The sequence below is a fragment of the Eptatretus burgeri genome, chromosome 3, assembly GCF_056783735.1.
Source record: "Eptatretus burgeri isolate ZD-2024b chromosome 3, Ebu_testis_v1, whole genome shotgun sequence".
Taxonomy (NCBI): Eukaryota; Metazoa; Chordata; class Myxini; order Myxiniformes; family Myxinidae; genus Eptatretus; species Eptatretus burgeri.
In genome coordinates this window covers 47,189,974-47,213,590 of record NC_140963.1, presented here as the reverse complement: position 1 = coordinate 47,213,590, position 23,617 = coordinate 47,189,974, and the positions used below count along the sequence as shown (strand labels likewise).

The window sequence follows — 23,617 nt, the reverse complement described above, 5'->3', positions numbered from 1 at the left end:
CTCTCTCAAATATATTCCGGTTTTTGTGATACATGGAATAGTTTACCCGCAGCGCCCCCTACAAATGGGGTATGCCCGAAATTAGTGAAAATTGAAGGTCGCCTAGCGACCAGGTGAGTGCATCGATCCGAATGAAACTTTGCAGGTTCATGGTACTCGACGAGTACTACAACTTTGCCTCAGGACATATTGACCGATATTGCTTAGGTCCGGGGTCAAAGGGCAAAAATAGATAATAAGCGAGAGCTGGAGGTGCCTTTGCGCCAAATGCTACTCCTCCTTGGGTTATGGTCAGATGGTCAGGAAAATTCACACTAATCATCTGGAATGCATTGTGTACAAACGATAGAGCTGGATTTTCGATTTATATCTTTGTTCACCCACAGCACCCCCTCGAACTTTGGGGATTTCTGATATCAAACCGCATTTTCGGTACTTTTCATTCAAATTGATACCGAGTTGTTATCAGTAGATGGAACTCGATGAGATTTGATATGCATAATCTTAAGGTGATTCTCTATCCGCTATATTTCTTCCATTTTTTTTTCGATATCTTATAGTTTCCAAATGGTAAGACTCTCAACTTGGGTGTCCGAGCGCCATTGAGCATTCCCGCTGAAAATTCAAAGTACACTAGCTCTAAGACGGTTGAACCAAATCGAATGAATCGTTACATGCTTATAGACCGTAATGAGTACTACAACTTTGCTCATTTGCATAATGACCTATCTCAAGTAGGTCAGGGGTCAAAGGTCAATAAGTGCATTTTTCGGGCGAAATTACCATTAAAATCCCCCTTGCTCCTACACAGGTTAACCGATACGAATGAAAGTTCATAGGTACAGAGTACTCAATGGGTACTACAACTTCGCTTCAGGACATATTGACCTATCTCGGCTAAGTCAGGGGTCAAAGGTCAATGAGTGCATTGTTCGGGCAAAATGACCATTCAAAGCCCCCTTGCTCATACACGGGTTAACCAATTCGATTGCAATTCCGTAAGTACTTGGTACTAGATTAACTCAGATCAGGGGTCAAAGGTCATCGGATGCTCAGCGACCCATGGCTGCCTACCGGCTTGTCTTTCTTGTTTGTTTGCGTGCAGGATATCTCAAAATGTTGTGCATGGATTCGGATGAAATTTGGTGGGCAAATTGGGTGTGTGACAAGGACGAATTGATTCAATTTTGGTTAAGATCTGAATCCGAATCCGGATCTGGATATGACAATTATTTAATTTCTAAAGTGATTCTTCATCATTGAGAGATTGGGTCAAAAATTATATATATTGCGGTATCTCAAAAAGTTGCAGCCAGATTCGGATTAAACTTGGTGGACATGTTGGGTATGTGATAAGGAAGAATTGATTCGATTTTGGTGAAGATCCGAATCTGGATCTGGAAACGAGAATTATTTAATTCTTAAAGTTATTCCTCACCATTGAGAGATAGGACCAAAAAGGCTTGGTCGTTAAGGGAGAAGAACCACCTGAATTGCACAAAGAGAAGAGAGAAGCAAGAGCAACAGAGCAGTATTTGAGAACATGGGCACTGATTCCATGTGGGTTCTTCACTGAAACAAGATTGAGGCTGCACAGAACCTTCTCAGGAGATAAGAACACAAAGTTCAATAGACAGTGGTTATGAAGGGGTAAGATTTGGACAGCACAATGGGTTGGGAACCTGAGATTTGGAAGTAAGTGCTGAGTGGAAACATTCTGCCTTAAGCTGGAAGTCTGGGGTGATGCTTTTGAGGTGAAGATAGAGGTATATATATATATATATATATATATATATATATATATATATATATATATATATATATATATATATATATATATATATATATATATATATATATATATATATATATATATATATATATATATATATATATATATATATGATGGTGACAAGGTGCTCCCAAGACTTTTATGAAGGAGACTGGTTGGAGAGTTCAACCTTGAAATTAGCAAGATGATGCATATTTTGAAATGATTCTCACCTAAATTACCCCATTATTAAATAGATTTGTGTATTTTATCACATTTGATTGCAACTCTGGTGTTTGTTTCAGAACTTTTGCAGCAAAGCAGCTCTGGAGGCACTCGGTTCCTGTTTGAACAACAAGTACTCTGAGGGTTATGTCAGCAGAAGGTGATTTTTTTTTATTTTTATTTTTTAACAAGAAAAATTTGGGAGCAGATCAACTTAGATGTGACATTCAAGTTATTTTTTTAATGTTCAGGAGTAATTTAACTTTTATTTTGCTTTGAAAAAATTGAATTTTAAAGTTTCTCCCCTCCCCCTCCCCTCCACCCCCCCCAACCATGAACTTCAAACTTCCTTGAATAAATTAAACTCAGCACAGATGTTCGTCCTGTGTGCAGTAGTCTTTGGCCTGTGACACATGATATTCTTTCCCCCTGCTGGGCACGTTTTTTTTTTAAATGGAAATGGAATACAAGTTTTTTTTGACTCAAACATTTTGAAAAGGGAAAAACATTTTGACTGCTGCTCCTTTGTAATAATTTAAAATTAATAGGTTTCCAACTTGATGGAGCCAATTCCACTATTCCTGCCTTACACAGGTATTATGGTGGCACAGAGGTGATTGATGCAGTGGAAAGTCTGTGCCAGCAACGTGCGCTCGAAGCATTCAGGCTGAGCCCGGATACATGGGGCGTGAACGTGCAACCATACTCAGGCTCCCCTGCCAATTTTGCTACGTATACGGGTCTCCTGCAGCCCCATGATCGTATCATGGGTCTTGACCTGCCCCATGGAGGACAGTAAGCTAAAAAGAGGCTTTTCTCTGAGTTTTAGGATTATGATTGTGCACATGTTTTCTTTTTGGAAAATGTGTGGGAGGGTAATTAGGGTACCAAGCCTTACAGGCGAGTACCCTATTGGTTTTCTTCTGTTTATTATTACCTCCACCACTGAAGGTGGAATGAGGTTATATTTTCACCCCTTTCTGTTTGTTGCTTGCAAAGTCGAAGATTTTTTTCAAGTATATTGGTCAGTCAATTTTGTTATTCTGTCTTTGTTTGTTTGTGAGCAGGATATCTCAAAAAGTTGTGGACGGATTCGGACGAAACTTAGTGGACAGGTTGGGTGTGTGACAATGACGAAGTGATTAGATTTTGGTGAAGATCCGAATCCAGATCCAGACATAATAATTTTTTTTAATTATGAAAGTGATTCTTCACCATTGCGAGATGAAGCCATCAACATGATATGTCAAAAATGTATTGGCCCCGATATGTTCTACTGGATCAGACATTGCGTGGTGGAGGTATGCGCTCAACCGAGTGCCCTTCTTATTGTATATTATTAGCTTACCTGGACTTCAGTCAGGTGAGCTTATGCAATCGAGCAATGTCCGTAGGTGAGTGAGTGAGTGAGTCACTTAGTCAGTCCGAAACATTTCAGTCATTATCGCTTGAACTAAACACACAATTTTGATGAAACTTGGCCACAAGCTTCATATCTGATGCTTTACGAAGGTGTATTGACCACAGCAAAATCTGTGCTCATTCATGGGTTCTATGGGGGGGGGGGTGCCCCCCTCTAAAATAGGTATTTTTTGGGGGGGTGCCCCCCTCCAAAATAGGTATTTTGGGGGGGGTGCCCCCCTCCAAAATAGGTATTTTGGGGGGGGTGCCCCCCTCCAAAATAGGTATTTTGGGGGGGGTTCCCCCCTCCAAAATAGGTATTTGCTCTCTTCTCCAAAACTACACAAATTTTGATGAAACTTGATCACAACCTTCATCACCCGTAATGCACCAAAGTGAATCAATTGCATCAAAATCTGCACTTATTAAGGGATCGAACAGCACCTTGCGGAGCCTATGTGTGGACAAACCCGGTGGCTCTATGCGGTGATCCGTACTTGTGGGACTCATTCCTCCTGTCCATTAAGCGACCGGTTATGGCCGTCTGTGTCGATGCATGTCCTGCACTCTCTTACTCATTCATTCATACTACTCGGCTCGCTTTCAGCACACACTATGCACCTTGTATCACACCAAGAAAACCAGGATCCTTCTGCCCCCCCCCCCCAAGCTGGACATGCACCTGTTTGCACCATTCACTCGTTCTGGCTCTCACATTCTCACCTTTACTGGACTTGTGTCCCCTCCACCTGTACCTGCAATGCAATATCCCCATCTCTACACATCCTTTCAACACATTCCACCAGTTATTTTATAAAATTTTATCTACGTGTTCCTTTGTCTCGACTCGCTCCCCCTTTGCCTTATTAATTTCTTTCTTCATCTCGGCTCCTCTTCTCCCACGAGTTCGCCTTCTATAATAACCGATACTTTTGTGGCTTCTATATGTTCGTTCATCAGTCGTTCTTTAGTCTTCATTGTCTGTCCCATCATTTTGTTTTTTTTTTTTCCCCTTTGTTTCCTCGTCATGTCTTGCCTTACATTCTTTCTTTATTGCTATTAGTTCTGCATTGGTTTCGTTCTGGGCCGTTGGTCTCGTTCCTTTATTGTCCCATTATTTTCCCGATGCGATGAACTCCGAGATATTGAGGGTTGAAAATGTGGTTGTGGCCCTATTTTTATGGTCGTTGCGAGCATCACAAAATGAACGGCTACTTTTAAACTCCCACAATTTTTAAAGTATTAATGCGGGAACCTTAAAATTTTCAGAGATTATTCTTCTATAACTGCTCTGTACGAAACAAACATAAAACGGAGTATACCTCTCTTAAATTTTATGACCTGATCAGTTTAAATCCAGAAAAAAATGTTGGTTTTGTATGAAGACCCAACTTTGAGACCCCATATATTTTTATTGACCCATCCCAGAAGCTTGAAATTTTTTCATGTAATAACTGTATGGTAGTAGTATTCAAATACATGTTTACTTTTCTTAATCAGTCATATATATATAATACAGTCATGATCCCTCAAAAATTGAAAATTTTCATTTTTCCCCAAAATTCAGGTGAGGATTGCAAATATATGACAAGGTATACCACTTCAAATTGTTCACCATTGGAAAGAGCATATTCAAGTTTACAAAAGATTCAAATATCAACGTGGTATAATGTTTCTATCAATATTTTAAAAATATTTGAATAAATGATGTTCTGCCAGTGCTGTGCGCGTTGTGTGTGCTATTTAATGAACAGTCCTTTTACATGTAGTACATCTGTGCAGTACATGTACATACATATCATCTGCTATTAGGATACCATGAACACAATACTTTGAAATTTGAATTTGTAATTCTTTGTTTCTCATTCGTAAATAGCAAGAGCTTAACTCATCTGGCTGGGGCTAAAAATAGAACTCAGGAATAGTGGCTGATCTGCTGATGTCAGCAGTGTATATAGTTACATTCAAGGGAGGACATTTGTTGGGTTCCTTTGGTCTATGTGATGAAAGTTATTGATGATCCCCTAACGTCAACTTTGAGGCAGTACAAGCTCGCACCTGACTTGGAAAAGCAGATCAAGGGCCTATTCAAATCATTTACGTGAAATGTTTTATTACATTGTTATTGCAGTATGTGATATATTTTTGTATTATTAATTTTAATCATAGAACTAATCATTCATGATTAACCATGCTGTCCACACCATGCACACACTTCATGTATTCACGACGGTGTGAACAACAGTTTAAAAAAAAAAAATAGAAAATATATTAAAAAAAAATATACCACTTTGATATTTGACACTTTTGTAAACTTGAATATGCTCTTTCCAATGGTGAACAATTTGAAGTGGTATACCTTGTCATATATTTGCAATCCTCACCTGAATTTTGGGGAAAAATGAAAATTTTCAATTTTTGAGGGATCATGACTATATTATATATGACTGATTAAGAAAAGTAAACATGTATTTGAATACTACTACCATACAGTTATGACATGAAAAATTTTCAAGCTTCTGGGATGGGTCAATAAAAATATATGGGGTCTCAAAGTTGCGTCTTCATACAAAAGCAACATTTTTTTTCTGGATTTAAACTGATCAGGTCATAAAATTTAAGAGAGGTATACTCCGTTTTATGTTTATTTCTTACAGAGCAGTTATAGAAGAATAATCTCTGAAAATTTCAAGGCTCCAGCATTAATATTTAAAAAGTTGTGGGAGTTTAAAAGTAGCCGTTCATTTTGTGATGCTCGCAACGTCCATAAAAATAGAGCCACAACCACATTTTCAACCCTCAATATCTCAGAGTTGACCGCATCTATGGACCTAAAATTTTACGCAGCTTCATTTTGATACCTGGGAACTATTTCATGAAAGTTTAAAGTATATCTGAGGGGGTCAACTGGGAACATTTTCTTAAATTTGGTGATTTCAGATGGAATGGACTCATTTGTGACCTGAAGGCGATTGACATACTTAAACAGACAGAACATCGCACACAACCAACCAATATTCTTGAAAAATCTTCGATTTTCACAAGTAACAAACTGACTGACAGAACAAGAGCGAGAATTGCTTTGCAATCCATGTCCCCTGCTGATGTGATATTTTCTGGCCCCTGCTGATGTGAAGTCCAAAAAGGGCATAGCTGTTAAAAATTGACGAAACGCCCTGAAACGCGAACTTCTGTAACTTATCATATTAAAGCCATGTACCAAGTTTCAGTTGAATATGTTAAAGGGTATGGGGAAAAAGTCTGAAAACCCACAGGTGGGATGGACAGACGGAGAGAAAACCCATAGTCAAATCTGGTGAAACCAGAGGAGATTAATAACAGACCAGACCAATGAATATACTTGCAAATATTCGATTTCACAAGTAACAAACAAACAAACAAACAGACAGGCAGGGGTGGAAATCTGACATGCAACAGAAAAATGACAAAAAAAACAAGAAAGGTGACACATCTACTGTACATGAATAATCTAAGACTTCACACTAAATGATAAATTGACAGATCAATTGAAACTAATAAAGCAGTATTTGGAGGACATCCGAATGGAATTTGGTCTTGACAAATGTGCCAAATGCACATTTGTACAAGAAAAAACAGAAAGAACAGACAACATGGCAGTCGATCAAAGCACAATACAGAAACTAGAAAACTAAGCATCCTACAAAATACCTTGGAAATAGAGGAAGGTCCCCAGGAAGAGCACAAAAAAGTGTAAAATGTTTAGCAGAGAGTACCTACACAGAATGAGACTAATTCTGAAGTCATGTGAGACTTGGTCTTTTACCAGGGATCTGAGATGGAGACTTCATTTCTTTGGTACCAGGTCCCTTCGGAGAATCCTTGACGATCGCTGGTCAGACTTTGTGTCCAACGAGCGGTTGCTGAGAGAGACACAAATGAGATTTGTTACCTGCATAGTCCGTGAGCATCAGCTGCGGTTGTATGGACAAGTGGCTCGTTTTCCTGATGCTGATCCTGCTCACCAGATTATTTCAGAGAGGGAGCCTCTTGAGTGGAGGAGGCCAATGGGCCAACCACATTCCTCATGGTTGCAGCAGGTTTATCAGCATCTCAAGGAGATGGGGATGAGCCAGGTATCTGCCTGGGGGATGGCCAGACGGAGGCCCCTGGAGTACTGGCGGAAAGGGGATGCAGCGACGGGCTGCTCTGGTGCATGCTCCCAAATGTGACCTGATATCGTTTTTGGCCCAATCTCTCAATGGTGAATAATCACTTTAAAATTAAATAATTCTCGTATCCAGAGCCGGATTTGGATCTTCACCAAAATTGAATCAATTCTTCCTTGTCACACACCCAACCTGCCCACCAAGTGTCGTCCAAATCCGTCTGCAACTTTTTGAGATATCGTGCTCCATATATCTTTTTTGGCCCTATCCCTCAATGGTGAATTATCACTTTAAAATTCTAGTCGTCGGAACCGGATCTGGAGATTCACCAAAATCTAATCAGTTTGTCCTTGTCACACACCCAACCTGCCCACCAAATTTCATCCGGATCCGTCCACAACTTTTTGAGATATCCTGCACACACACACACAGACAGACAGACAGACAGACAGAGAGGAGTGAAAAAATAACCTCCTTCACCTTTGGTGGTGGAAGTAATTATGGATACTACACAGGAAAATGAAACAGAAACAAACACAGCCCCAATGATTACAAGGAAAAAAAAAAGGAAAACTGCAAAAAGAAATATCAGCAGATATACTCTGACAAATGGGAGAATGACAAAGGAGCAGGAAGATTTTCCAAAGAGCTTGACAGGACAGGGATCAACAAGGAAGGCTCAATAGAATGGCTAAGAGGAGGTCAAATTAGTTGGGGATGGAAACGAGTCATCATCAATGCCCAAGACCAAGGACACTACACTAATGCCTTTAAGAAAATGGTGAGATTGAGCCAATCAGACAAATGCAGGTTTTGGGGGTAGAAACAGAAAGTACCAGTCATCTCCTTTTCAGGATGTAAAAAACTCATCTCAGAACAGCTGTACACAGAAAGACATGACAGCGTCTGCAGAGTAATCCACTTTCACATCTGTCAACGTTTCAATATATTCCTCTTCCAGAACAATCACGGAAACACAAACCAAATCTTATCCTTGAAAATGAACATGTAGCGCTCACGTGAGACAAGATGATCCCATCAAGTGTGGACAATGCAAACAAAGCACTGCATCCGGACATCATGCTCAAACACAAAAAGGAAAAGTCAGCACTGTTGATCGAGGTTTCAGTTCCCAATGACTTTGGACTAACTGTTACAGAAATCAGGAAAATGACCAAATACCAGGATCTGAAAAATGAGCTCAAGAGGATCTGGATATTGAAGAAATCTGAAATTATACCAGTGATAGTCGGAGCGACGAGAATGATAAAGAAAACCCTTACTGAGTACTTAAAATCATTTTGTTATATCACTCCAAATGAGCTACAAGTGGAGGCTGTCAGAGGTTCAGTGAAGATTTTGAAAAGATCCCTTGGAAGGAGGTTATGAGAATGAAGTTTCAGAGTTTGGTTCATGAATCATGATCCTTTACCAAAAGAGAAGTTGAGATTTTGAGTTGTGGGAGAACTTCCTCCCACCTCCTGGAACCCAAATGGAGATAACCAACAGTGGAAATATAACCTCTGTCCACCTTCGGTGGCAGAGGTAACAATGGTTGGAAACAAAATATCTTTGATAAAGGGTTATCACCCAAAATGTCAGATTCTGATCCTTGCTTCCCACTGTGGTTATCATACCTCGATCAATGTTCTGGTGGTCAACTTGGCCACCACCATGACTATTAAATATTTAACTGGAACAGCACTTTGTAGAGTGCATACCTCTGCCAAGTTGACCGGGTTACGTTTTGTGTCCCACTGATGGGCTGGACCTGCATCCGGACCTTAACCAGTCTAATCATGTTGTTATGTCACCGACTCAACTCATCCAGTAAATTTTGTCACATTCCATCCACAACCTTTTGAAATATCTTTTTCAGCCCAAACTCTCAATGGTGAAGAATAATTTGAAAAAAATTCTCAAATCCAGATCTGCATCCGGACCTTAACCAAAATGTAATGGGCTTGTTATTCTCACCTACCCAACTCATCCACCAAGTTTTGTCATAACCCGTCCACAAGCGTTGAGATATCCTGTACATTGTATCATTTTGGCCCTATCTCCTTAATGGTGAAGAATCACTTAAAAATTCTCCTATCCGGATCCAGAACTGGATCTTCACCAAAATCTAATAAATCACCTGTCACCCAACCTGTCCACCAAGTTTCGTCTGAATCCATCCACAACTTTTTCAGATATCCTGCTCACAGGCAAACGGATGAAAACATAACCTCCGTCCACCTTCGGTGGCGGAGGTAAATATTTACCTGTGTGTGTGTGATTTTGTACAACAATGATTTTGCTGTGGAAGGCACGACCGTGAATTTGTTTGTGCTTTTAGTTCAATGCATTTCTTGTTTTTATGCGAACGATCATTTGTGATTTGCAGTTGACCACCAGAGTACGAGCACTCATCCACAGTGGTTATTCTCCTGCCTGAATTTATTCTAAAGTCCCCCCGCTCCCTCTTCACCTCCCCGCTCCCTCTTCACCCACCCCTCCACCATGAAAGAGCTTTTTGGCCCTTTTGTCTGGCTGAATTATCCCAAGTTACTGAGGCAGAGATTATTAATTGTATTTACTCCAGGGCTTTCATGCAACTTCTGTTTTCTGCAAATGTGTTCGTATTGATTTTAAAGGGGAAGATGAGTGATTTCTCAGCAGAATACGAACTGTTGAGTGTTATTTCTCGATTGATTGGATGAAAGTCCACCATAGATATGCTCATTTTGTATTGTATAATGCTGGAAGGCATTTTTACAGTTGTAATTATACTGACACTTTTATTTTATTTTTTTTTAAATCTTCTTACAGTTTAACCCATGGCTTCATGACTGATACCAAACGTGTGTCTGCAACTTCGATCTTCTTTGAGTCGATGCCATATCGGCTTAATGTAAGTTGAAAAAAAACCATTAAATTCAACAGAATTGTTTTTTATTTACAGGAGTGAGGCCGAAGGAAGAGCAATGCAGAATTGATAGTGGAACAAACCTCAGGGTAATCAACGAGCATGATAAGATGAAAGAGAGGAGGGGAGAACATACTAAAACTGGCAAGTAAGATGGTTGGGTTATAAAAGGTTAATGGGGCTAATAAAGAGAAAGGGATAGACTTGGGGATGACAAGAGAGGGTGGTGCACTTTTTTACTTGAAGCCCTTGAGGGAAGAGGGATAGCACAGCCTCTGAAAGGCAGTTCCATATGCAGGAGAAGCTGAGAACATAGAGTTGAGATGTGTAGTCATCCTGGATTTTTGGAAGTTGAACCAGGAGGGGGTTACTGGAAGAATATCCGTGCATCCTGGTGTTGTTGGAGAGGTTCTGAGGACTGAGAGAGCAGAGCGAGCAATGTTAGAGAACAGATGGTTCAAAAAAATACTTATTTATGCCTATGGTTTCCACAAAATCTTGTAGGACAAGGACATTATGAGACATCATTGTGTTGCTATATAGGAACCGATTCAACATTGGGGCTTTGGGGTTTTCGGAAGCATGCTTCTCAAGATTCCTCCTTCCAGCTGTGACAGGATATCTCGGAGGTTTATACTGGACTTGTGCAGCCTTTGAGTTGTCTCGCCTGGGTTTGATTCCCAACTGGACTGTTGTTGAGTTGGGGCTTTGCATGCAGGATGTTTCATCAATTGGTACGCCATCCTTCAGGGGAACTTTAAACTGGGCGTCATGTCGACGAGCGTTTGCTGGTGGACGTTAAACACACAACACGTACAGGGCTGGTGAGTGAGGCCTCGCACACCCTGTGCACATGCAATGTATTATTGAGTCGACGGGGTAATAATGTGGCCCCGCCGTGCCGAAGCGATTCGAGAAACTCCGATGTAATGGAAGCTGTGCTCGAGCGCAAATCGCACTTCCTTCTCCGGATGAAACCTGTATCCCGGCTGTCTCCACAAACAGGTTATTATCCTAATTTAGGTCCCCCCCCCAAACCCCCTAGCAATTACCAAAATGCTGAAACGGGTCACACACATATGAGAGGCAGGAATGAGGCGGACACATGTTCTTGAGGGATAACAAAGGTTTATGAGGACGAGACAACAGAAACAAACTAGAATGGCACTCTGTAGAGCACATACTGTAGCTCCGTCAGGTTAAACGGTTTACGTTTTGTATCTCACCGATAGGCCGGATCTGCATCCAGACCTTAACCAAAATGTAATCAGCTTATTGTCACCTCACCAACTCATCCACCTTGTTTTGTTATAATCCGTCCACAACTTTTTAAAATATCATGCTTTTTATCGTTTTTGGCTCCATCTATCAACGGTGAAGAATCACTTGCAAAAATTAAATAATTCTCGTATCCGGATCTGGATTTGTATCTTCACCAAAATCAAACCAATTTGTCTTTGTCACACACCCAACGTGTCCACCAAGTTTTGTCCGAATCTGTCCAAAACTTTTTGATGTCTTGTGCTGTATATCGTTTTCCCTCCTATCCTTCACTCAATGATGAGGAATCGCTTTAAAAAGTCTAGTATCCGGATCCCGATCTTCACCAAAACCTACTCAAATCGTCCAAATCACACGCCCAACCTGTCCACCAAATCTCGTCTGAATCCATCCATAACTTTTTGAGATATCTTGCTCACAGACGAATGTGGATGAAAACATAACCTCTGTCCATCTTTGGTGGCAGAGGTGATAAATAACACTGAGTTGCAGATATCAGGAGCCTAAGGCACCACGAGCATTCAAACACACACACACACCGAACAAAGGGGAGCCGGGCAAGGACTTCAAAGGATACTGTTCTTGTCACGGGCAGTTTGCTGAAGTCCAACCCACAAGGCAAATGGTGATTGTATTTTACTGGGAGAGTTGTGTGGTGGTTGTGTAACCAGACACGGTGGTGTAGTGGTTAAAGCGTCCACTCAGACTCTGGGTGGTTGGCGGTTCAAACCCCAGCCTCGTCATACCAAAGACTTTAAAAATGATATGTGTGCTGCTTCCTTGCTTGACGTTCAGGATTTAAAAGGATGGACATGGATGATCCCAATAAGCATCCATGGGGAGGAGGGAATTCCTCTTTAGGAAACGCCCCGCTGAGTGCAATGAGAATGGCGGCACCATTGTTGTGGTGTCAGTGATACCCAGAGTGCCCTGGGCAGTCCCGCACCATCGACTATTAGCTGAGTTGGAGGCTGTAGGCTTCAGTTGTGTTGTCATAGGATGGCTGCGGAGCTTCCTTATGGGACGTAGGCAGCGAGTACATGTGGATGGTAGCCAGCATTTCCCTATTCAGTTGGTGATATAAACTGCTGGCTTGTTTTTTGAGAACATTTGAATTAATTGTGTCTGAGTTTTTTTTTTTTCTTCTTCAGACATTGAGACTCATTACCCAGTGGTAGAGATTTGAAGGGGAGTGGGCAGGAATGAAACCGGATAAGGGGGTCTCTGTGAAAGCAGAAGATCTCAGGAGCGGACATGAGAGAAACCATGAGTAGGCGATGGATAATTGTGTTGAAGGACTGGTGGGAAGAGCACAAGATGTTTCATTACAGCTTTGCTTCATTTCCACGAACATAAGGCACTTTACAAAACATGCCTCGTCGTCCTCGGGAGAAAATTTACCAATGTCGTTGAACGGCTCGTGTTTTTCAGTGTCACCGAGGAACGGTGATTTTTATTTCATTTTATTTTATTTTATTTTTTCCAGAACACCCAGTGGTGGAGATGCAGTTTTTTTTTTTTTTAATTGTTTTTTCATAAACTGTAGCTAGACTTCCTTTTGCTGAACAACAAACTCATCCTGGTGCTTTGCAGGCAGGGTGTTGCGTTCCAAATTGCGCTATCCTTCAGAGATGTCTATCTTGTCTGTTAGCATTCGCTTGTGGATTTTAAAAGATCCCATGATAACTTTTGAAAAGCGTAGGCCAATGTGTGCTGCTGTGCTCGTCAAATTATAAATTCCTACCTTGGTTGAGGGCTGCATCGGCAGCACCCTGTGATTAATTGGTTGCCTGTCTGCTGTAAATTCTTAACTCTGGAAATGTTCATAACCAATTTGTGGGTGCCCTGACCCTCCCTCTCCTCATGCCTCATGCCCCCCCCTCACCCCCCCCCCAGAATAATTTTGGGGTTGCACCAACAACAGACTTCTGCTTTTCCATGAGAACTATGTTTTCTATCATGTGTGAAATGCTAATGAAAGGTTTACGTTTTACTCCATGATCAACTTAGTTTTTGAAGTGTTTTTCTCAAGCCAAATGTTCGAGTGCCGTTTGCTCTGGCCTTGCCAAAAGCGTTTTATCTCCAGCACATGCCATTTATCGAGACCACTTGTGCTGAAAAGATTTTGGTGAAAGTGTCTGGACGTGCTGTTCGCCAGGTGCTGTAAAATGGGCCGCGTTAATCCAGCTCTAAGGGGATGTTTTTTCAGCTCACATGACTCCATTCACCAGTTAACTTTGCATGCAGCTGCAATCTTCAGCGAGCGACTGTTCAAGTTTTGATTTCTGCTGATTGCTTCAAACCTAATGCAATGTTGGACTGTAACTGTGTAGTTATGTTTTTGCTAATATCAAGTTTAGAGCTCCAGATTTATTTTATTTTATTTTATTTTTAATTCTGAAGTTTGAGTCTTTATGAGCCCAGTACAAGCAATGTTTGTTTCTTGATTGGTGTGCTGACATTTTCTCCAATTTGGACTTTTCTTCTGCACAGCCGGTCACCGAACTTATCGATTATGATTGTTTGGCAGAGAACGCCAGACTCTTTCGGCCACGGCTCATCATCGCAGGGGCCAGCGCTTACGCTCGCTTCATCGACTATGCTCGCATGCGGCAGGTACTGCGTAATGCATGACAGCACAGCACGACACAATAGTATCCACTTCCATCGTCTTCTTCCCTCGAGCTTGTTCTACACAGTCTTCTAGGATTGATGGGTTGGCTACGAATGGCTGGACGTCTGTCTTTGTTCATGCTTGTGATGGATGTGATTGGGTGAGTTATTGGTTATACGTGCAAATTTTGTTTGAACAGATTAACATCTTTTTAAGGATTTGTTGGGTATTTTTTTTTATTGTTCAGTATTATCTTATATAACCCCAAAACCAGTGGTTTGTCTTGATATTTTTCAAACTTATTTGGAAAATTACATATTTTTCAAAATTTCAAACCATTACATATTTTTGTAACCGATGTAAATGTTTTGTTTGTTTGTTTTTGTTTTTGTGATCCAGTACTGATATATTGGAATGAACCCACTGGTATATTGATACCGATAGAGCCGAGACTGGATTGATATCTGACAAAGAGGAATAATTTTGTGGTTGTCAGAGAACAATCATCACAATCCCATGGAGTTCCTTGGGGCAGTACAATATAATAACTGTCTTCGAAACAGAAAACCCAGCTGGATAGCCCTGACATTGCAGTCGTTCCACCAGCCCAGAATCTGTCAGTATCAATATCTTTCGGGTCACAATTGACCAGAAGCTCATCTGGGCAAGCCACTTTAACGTTTGATTGCACAAGCAGGACAGGAGATTGGCATTCTATGATATGGCTCACCTCATGATCCCTCACGACTTTAACACCATCTCAAGGCTAGAGTCATGAGTGTTCCAGACTATTCGCTGCTCATCTGGATCGGCGTATCCCAACACTAGGATGTTTGACTATTCAGGACAAAGCTGCACGTTGATTTCGCTCGCCACAATTTCAAAGCACCCTCTGTCAAACGCTAGTGATTTGTGTTTGCAGTGTGTACAAAATACAGGATGCATTGCAGCAGCTCAACTCCCCTACCTTAACGACTTCTAGCCACATGACCTGCATCATGAAGAACCACAAAGAACATACTGGGAAGCATGCCAAGTTCAAGTTGCATAACATCCTGATTTGGATGTACATCTCCGCTCCTCCATCAGTTAGCTAGCTATATATCTGAGAATGCCTTACCAAGTGCCATCACATGTGCACCATCCCCACAAGGAATGCATCTGTTTAAAGAGAAGACCCACCTCTATGTTATTGTGTAACTAGGGATGGGCACCAAATACTGCCGATAAGCAGCACTGCCTGCATTCCCTGGGGAGAAAAAGGGTGTTTTGTAACACCTTGCAAAAAAATGTACATCTCAAATGTCGTCCTGTTTAAAATTCTCCATGATTTTAAAATAATTAGCCAATTAGTATCATCTGCTTGATCTGTCATGTTTTTAAAAATTATCATGGCTTTTTAAAATCTGTCATGGCACCAGAATTATGTCGGCACATTTGCCCCTGGGCTTCCAACAAATGTGGTTAGGCCACCCTTTCATTAACCCACATGCACCTAAATACAACATGTGCTGTGACATAACTGCTCACATTTTAATTTCTTTTTCGTTTGAATGAGAAAATAAATATTCTGTGGAATTATTGTTTACTTAAAAAAAAAAGTTTTGATGACTTGAACACCATTATAACTGTAAATTGTATGAATGTGTTTACACATCGTTCACTCAGGTGGTATTGATGTGAAACATTTACATGTTTGTTTTTGAAGTCTTCAAAAATGTGAATATATTGAAAAAAATATGAGTGTGTGTGTGTGTGTGCGTGTATGTATTTATGTATGTATGTACACAATAGCATCCACTTCCATCATCTTCTTCCCTCGAGCTTGTTCTAGACAGTCTTCTCAGATTGATGGGTTGGCTCCGAATGGCCTAGGCCAGAGAACCACCACCGTGCGCGCGCGCACACACACACACACACACACACACACGTATAAAATTTTTTTTCTTTAAAAGAAGAAGAAGGTGCTTCTGACCAAAAGTAAAAACTACACTGACTCCGCTAATTTGAGCAAAAAAGCAAGATCAGATCCGGTCTCAGGTGACGTTTCACCAGTTTCACAGCCGGTTTCCTCAGGCACAATAGTCTATTCGTTGCCAGCATTAGGCCAAAAAAAAAAATGTTGCATTGGCGTAACGGGTCACTGAAAAATAGGGTAGGTCGGTCGGGATCTTTTTTATTTTATTTTATTTTTTTTCATAATAAATCCCTCACAAAATCTCCCCCGGCTCGAGTACCACCCTTTTTGTCGGCGGGTTCTGTCCGAAACACTTCCGGGTTTTTGCGATCGCGATCGCAATCAACAAGATACTTGAAAACGATAGCAAAACAACAAAAATAGCAATAAAATAGGGTCGGCAAAATTTTTCGTTTTTTTTTTTTTTTTTTTTTTTTTTTTTTTTTTTTTTTGCTATCTAGCAAAAAAACAAAAAAAAAACGTAGGGTCGGCGGAATTTTTAGGGTCGGGCGGGTTACGCCGATGCAACATTTTTTTTTTTTTTGGCCTTAGTTGGATGACAGTTTATAACCAAGGTGTCGGAGCTCCGCATGGGAGGTTGCTTTGTGTGAGATGGGACGCAAGCCTGAATACTTTCAGACTTTGCTGTGAGGTGGACCTTGTTATCTTGCACCTTTATGCATGAGTTTGATTAGTCAGATTGACTTGTGCTTCATATTGTTAAATTTGTTAATTTTAACATCTGTAAAAATCGGGCCAATGCCCCTGGGCTCACTTCGTAGAACCAGAGAACCATTGCTTGACATGGATGAATAACAAAATATGTAAATTAGCTCAGATTTGACCAAACTTGTGAAACATCCATGCAGAGATGATTCCTCCCAAGTTGCATCTAAATCAGGTGAATACTTTTTTGAGAAGAAGTCAAAATTAGCGATCCCAGAATTGCAATGACCTTTGACCTTTAAATTGACCTGAATATGTAATTTTTTGATGGGATTTGCAAGGGATTGGGAGGACTTGGTCCTCAGAAGTTCCCCAAAGTTTGGTGAAAATAGGACTACTAGTTTTTGCATCACGAGTGATGAAGGTTGTGGTCAAGTTTCATTGGAATTGTGTGCATAGTTTTGGAGAAGAAGGTTTGAGTGTTTACATACATTCTAACTCACTGACAGGCGGACACTGCACGATGCTAAGACCTCACTTGAACAATTTTTGCTCCAGGTGAGCTAAAAATTGGTTTTGAATCCATTTTGTGAAGAGGTTGCATAGTGATGGAAAATTTTGTTGATTTTTTTTTCAATTTTTCAAGTTTCCTTCCATCATTTTATTCCCTTTACTGTTTTTCATTATATAGCGATTTTATCTCCTGTGAAATTACTTTAAATTTGAAATGTGCACACTCTTCTTTGAGCCGTTTTATCCGGGTTTGATTCACAGCATTAAAAACTGTCAGATTGGTGCTTCGCAGGCAGGGCATTACATCACAATGTGTCTCAGATGGATTGGTTGGTTGGTTGGTTGGTAGGTAGGTAGGTAGGTAGGTAGGTAGACGTTAATGATCTCACAGTGTTCTGAGCGAAGCATAGTTGAGCTATCGCCGGCACCCTGAACAAATTCCATCTTCCTTTTACATTTAGTCGAGTACCCTGCTTCAGTGGTGACTTGTCCAGGATTGGTTCTGTGGATTAAAAATAATTATATTCATGTACTCTCAATTATAATTGTTGCTGGTACTTTATAAATTTAATTTTTATGCTGTAGTCGAATTGGCTGTCAGTTATGTTTCCCTTTACCCAAGAGTCTTTTGACCTACATATTGATAAAAAGGAATGTCTTACTATGAAACAGGGCGACCTGGTTGATAACACTGCAACTTTTGCCATGATTATGTCATTCTCTTTCACCTAGTAGACATGTATTGCAGTTTGAGTTATTTTGCCTAATGCTTATCAGCTAACCCTGTAGTTGAGTTGCCAAATGTCTCCCCTCCCATTCTTTAGAATGTCAAGTTGTGTATAAGAAGAATTGCTTCGGGTTTCTGTTGATGAGTTATTTTCCACCACAATTTTAGCGACCTTGACGGGACCTGAACCCCGGCAGGACTGGGAACAGCATCATCTGGTATAACAGCAAGCAAGTGGCTACTTAAGATATTTGCTCTTACTTCAGATCGGACGCTGCATCTCTCAGCCGAATGGGTAATGTGGAACTCCATTGATAGGAGAGGTATACAAAGGAGAACCTTCAGTGATAGGCCTGAGAGGATCCTTACCTGTGGTTAGAGCCCGCTTAAGCCTACGGGGATGAATAGAGATCAGGGATCTCTTAACAGGGCGTTAAAGTCTCCGCCGTGCCTTGAGTGGGTTCATTACCCAGCTCGCTGTACTTATTATAGCAAAGGCAGAGGGGAAAGGCCATCCCCTCTGGCCAAAAGGAGGGGGTTCAAATCCCACCTCCGCAAAGAGAGTGGTTTGAGGCCCAGCTCGCTGTGTTGTGAAGTGTTATTGTGTGGAGGTGTTACGGAAAGGTTCAAGTCCCCAAGGGGGAGAACGAATAAGTGTTATGAATGTTTGTTGAGTTACCTCTTTGGATTTCTGTTTCAGTCAATCATTCAATGTTCTTCCTCCGTATATACGAAATTAAAGATTCTCCTTTGGTATGCTGATCCAACTTGTGGAAAATGAGTTATTTACCACAACAGTTCTCATCAAGAAACTTTTCTCGATTTTGTCGTGATTTCAGCCTATGCAAGAATTGATTTGCATGTCATAATATAAATATAATAAATGATCTGCAACATTGTAAATTTAAGCATTTCCTTAAATCTCGAGCATTTGTTTGTCTGTGGTAGATTTGTGATGAAGCAAAGGCTTACCTCATGTCGGACATGGCACACATTAGTGGACTTGTGGCTGCAGATGTGATCCCCTCTCCATTTGATCACTCGGATGTCGTGACCACCACCACACACAAAACACTGCGAGGTGCAAGGTGAGATTGGGGAGCACTGTGCCCCAGGGGCTATAGTTGGTAAAACTCCATAGGGAAGTGTCACTCTACTGCTCATTTGTTTGTTTTGTCGATTATGTAAAATGCTTATTCATACAAAGCTGTGATTTTTGCAAAATTGAGGGAGGGATGACTGATTAACTTTTTGTGCAATTGAAGAACTCAAGTTTAAGTTGAAAGAAATTCATCATTACTGTGAAGAATGAGTTTGGTGAAATTCTGCACATCATTTCAGGTTGAGTAAAAGTAGAGTGGATTTACTTTTCAGTTCTACAATGGTTAAGTGGTGGTCCCAAGTTGTAATAAACTTATGTAGCGATAATAACTCTGGAGTATCAAGGAGGAAGTTAAAAAAACTTGCATACCACTTTAGTACGACCTGAAAGACCTTTTAAAATCTTAGAGCCTTTTAACAATGGTGTAATTTAGGTACCAGGTTTGGGTACGCAGAATAAATTTCACAAGCTAGGCCTTTGCTGACCTTTTGTTATTCATAGCCTGGTTGAGACTTGGCTATGTACAAGTCTTGTACAGTCCAGTACTGTAAAGCACCAAATCCTTTTTGTTGTTGTTGTTGTTGTTGTTGTTGTTGTTGTTGTACTTTTGAGCTGTTTTAGATGCTGAGATATTGGACTGTATAAAAGAGGTATCTAAATCATAAGATCCAATGTCTGTGTATCATTTTGCATCTCTTGCTCAACCAATGGCTGCAGAAACATGAAAATGCTACCAGATTGATTACCAAAAACCCAAGCAATGCAGGTTAAAAGTTTTTTTGACAAACATTTTCATTAATCACATCGATATCGACAAATACCCAGATAAAGAAAGTGTAAACCTTCACAACAAGTCACGACACCGATTGGTTGTGTGAGTTTAGGGCTGGGGCTGACGTGCTTGCTATGTACTTAATACTGTTTTACCTTTACTCTCGAGAAGTAGTCTTGTCGGAAAGTCATTAATTTTGTTCCAGAAATGTATTTGCTGAGAGAATGCCAATATTGGGGTCTTCATAGAGATTATTTTGGTTTAAAATCATAAGCAGTCAGTCTACCATAACAGACATTATGGTCGGTACGAAAGTAATGCCTCGTATTTTTCAGTTGTAACCAAAGCATCATAGAAAAGCTACGGCAGATCAAAATGAAATGTTTGTATCTCCCACCAATTTTTAGCTCGCCTGTTCGAAGAACAGAGAGCTATAGCGATACCCCCTGCGTGAGCGTCAGCGTCAGCGTGAACATGAGCGTGAAAATGTTAAAGTTTTTGGTGCAAGTTATTTCCTTTCTAATGTTTTTATCTACCACACTATTTTTTACTGATTACAATATACAAATACATATATTGCTTTAAAATTATTTAGATCAGACTTCACTGCAATGCTTTATAAAAAATATTATTAGACTAGTCTTTTAAAAACGATAAATGTATAAACAGGCGAGCATTGGGTGGCTTTGACACCACTCTGGTTAGTTGAGCAGTACTGTGATTGGTGACGTGACAATATCACATCACATTTTCATAATGACTACCCCATTGGATGTGCGTACCAAGCATATTTGTAGGCATTTAAAAATGTGTACGGCAACTCTACCATAGATGTGAGCACTGTTAGGCATTGGGTAAAGGGTTTCAGGAGTGGCGAAACCGATATCGACAAGGAGTTTTATGTTTTTTTCCACACTTAATTCAATCGAGAAACTACAAGAAACGTACAGTAGATCTGGGGAATAAGTGTATGTGCCTATTTTTCGATTTAGTGGAACACACATGCACTTATTTTCCAGATGCGCTTATATTCAAAAGCCACAACATATAGTGCTTATAATGGTAAATGTTTTTCAGACTGGTTGCATAGATGTCGGTTTTTAAGTCATGACAATTTTAATTGTCAATACCTCCTGAAACAAATACGAAATACACTTTCAGTCCTTGAGCACGTATGTGTTTAAACTCCACAAAAAGTTTGTTTTCCTTTTCCAGGTAAAAGGCGTCTTACGCTCCCTGTTTTCTTCGAACCTTTCTCACCCTGAACAATTATTTCCTCATTATTCACCATTCACATCAAAGTGTTCGCGTTTATTCCGAACTAGTAGTAATGCCCAGCGTTGCTCGGGCTAGCAATAAAGCCTGGCGTTGTCCGGGCTTTCTTGAAAATTTCCTGAATAGCTGTTAGCGGTTAGGGGTTAGCGGTTAGGGTTAGGGTTGCAGTTAGGGTTAGGGTTAGCTGTTAGGGTTAGGGTTAGCTGTTAGGGTTAGGGTAGCTAACCCTAACACTAACCCAAACCCTAACCCTAACCCTAACCCTAACAGTTTGGCGTCGCGGAGGTAAACAGCGCCCGGGGCAAAGTGGAAATTTGCGTCCCCCGTAGGCCTTAAACTTGAGTGGATTTGAATGGAAAATCCCATAAGGGATATCGATTTATCGATTTTTTTCGAATATCGGAAGTGTTATGGAAAAAATTTATAGCCAATGACCTAAGTTGGACCAAAAGCCATAATCATACCAAATTTGAATGGAATCCGTTGGAGTTTGTGAAAATGCATCAAAACGAATTTTGAGGGGCCTCTTCAGGAAGACAATAATATCATTAGTATATGTGCCAAATCTTGTTTCATTTCATGCAGTAACAAAAATCTGATGGTGGAACAAAGAAAGGGGCGTGCCGATATATTAATACAGATTTATTCCACGTCTGGTACTGGTTCTTACAAGACTTGTAAAACACGATAATCTCAATCTTCTTTTCATGGGTGTGTGATCGACGTTTCACAGGCATTTCCATTTTGATCGTGATGAAAAACGCTGTTTTTTAACCCTTTGTCATAAAGGGTCATTAAACACCCTTTTACGACTCTTGATGAAAGACTTTTTGAACATACAACTGTTGTCAGTACCAGTACCAGACGTGAAATATATTCAGCCTTAAAGTTTATGTACCAGTAAAACAAGAAATACTGTTGTGTTAGAGTTGATAATATTTTCAGTTTTTATCCCCCGCCGCGTGGCGGAAGGGGGATATTGTTATCAGCCGGGTCGTCCGTCCGGCTGGCTGGCTGGCTGGGCGTCAACATTTATAGCTGTGAGTGCGATAACTCATAAACTGTTCGCCATATCGATTTGAAATTTGGGTCACACATGTACCACCTGAAAAGGAAGAACCCTATTGATTTTGGGCTTGGCCGGATCCAAGATGGCCGACTGGGGCGGTCCGTCTGTCTGGCTGGCTGGCTGGCCGTCAACATTTATAGCTGTGAGTGTGATGACTCATAAACTGTTCGCCATATCGATTTGAAATTTGGGTCACACATGTACCACCTGAAAAGGAAGAACCCTATTGATTTTGGGCGTGGCCGGATACAAGATGGCCGACTGGGGTGGCCATCTTAAAAAAATTTTTTTGTAATAAATGGAAAACCGCTTATCTGATTTCAATTATTTTTCAATGGTGGGGGATTCCCCATTTCTGATGGTATATTTAAAGCCTTACTATGATGTTTTTATATATGCTTATTTTTAATGAAAAAATAAAATGGGAAGGCCCGTGTGCACTTATTTTTCAGATGCACTTATATTCATGCTTTCGCTTATTATCCAGATTCTACTGTATCAAACAAGAAAGCAGTGGAGGACCCCCCCTCCCCCCCAAAAAAGCAGGGCTTGTAAGATTTCCGGTCTCCATGACAATTTTTTTTTTTTTTTAGCTCCCAATGGATTGAGTCCAAAATCGGGGCTTATGGATTTGGTCTCGATTTTTGTGTGCGTGCGTGCGTGTGTGCATCCGTAACCATGTCTCAGACATCTAATTTTCGCAACTGAATATTTACCCAAAGAAAAATGTTTAATATTCTCAATCCTGATTAATTATATTTGCTTTCCTTATAATTATCTGATTTTAAATCATAAGAAAAGTCTGAGACATGGTTGAGACTGATAGTCAGATTCCTTGTGTAATTTTGTTGGAATTTTTTGGAGAGTAGCAAACCTATAGATTTTTGAGAAGTTTAAAATGTATTTAAATAAAAAAAAGATTCACATTTTTTCAACTTTTGGAAAGGTCGTTTTGGGGTGAAAAACGCTTTTTTTGAATTCAAATTTTAAAAAATCTGAAACAATACAAAATAACCAACTGATGATGGATTACTGTTAAATGGCTAACAATGGATTTTATAAGATAATAAAATGTTGCATTTTGACTGTCGGTTGCCATGGAAACAGCATTTTTGGAGTGGAATTGCCATTTTTTAAACAATTATATTTTCCGTTGGATGGCCTAAATAATTGTTAAATATCGTG

General features: G+C 40.3%; 1 protein-coding gene across 6 annotated transcripts in view; it reads left to right on the top strand.

Moving 5' to 3' along the window:
* SHMT2 (serine hydroxymethyltransferase 2) overlaps positions 1-23,617 on the top strand; it is a 106,950-nt gene that overhangs the window by 45,102 nt on the left and 38,231 nt on the right. For all 6 annotated transcript variants that reach the window (XM_085873149.1, XM_085873150.1, XM_085873145.1 and 3 more), the window contains 5 exons: positions 2,077-2,156; positions 2,591-2,791; positions 10,360-10,441; positions 14,231-14,353; positions 19,163-19,302. In XM_085873149.1, coding sequence (XP_085729275.1) covers positions 2,077-2,156; positions 2,591-2,791; positions 10,360-10,441; positions 14,231-14,353; positions 19,163-19,302 — 626 coding nt within the window. The remainder of the gene's footprint in view (positions 1-2,076; positions 2,157-2,590; positions 2,792-10,359; positions 10,442-14,230; positions 14,354-19,162; positions 19,303-23,617) is intronic.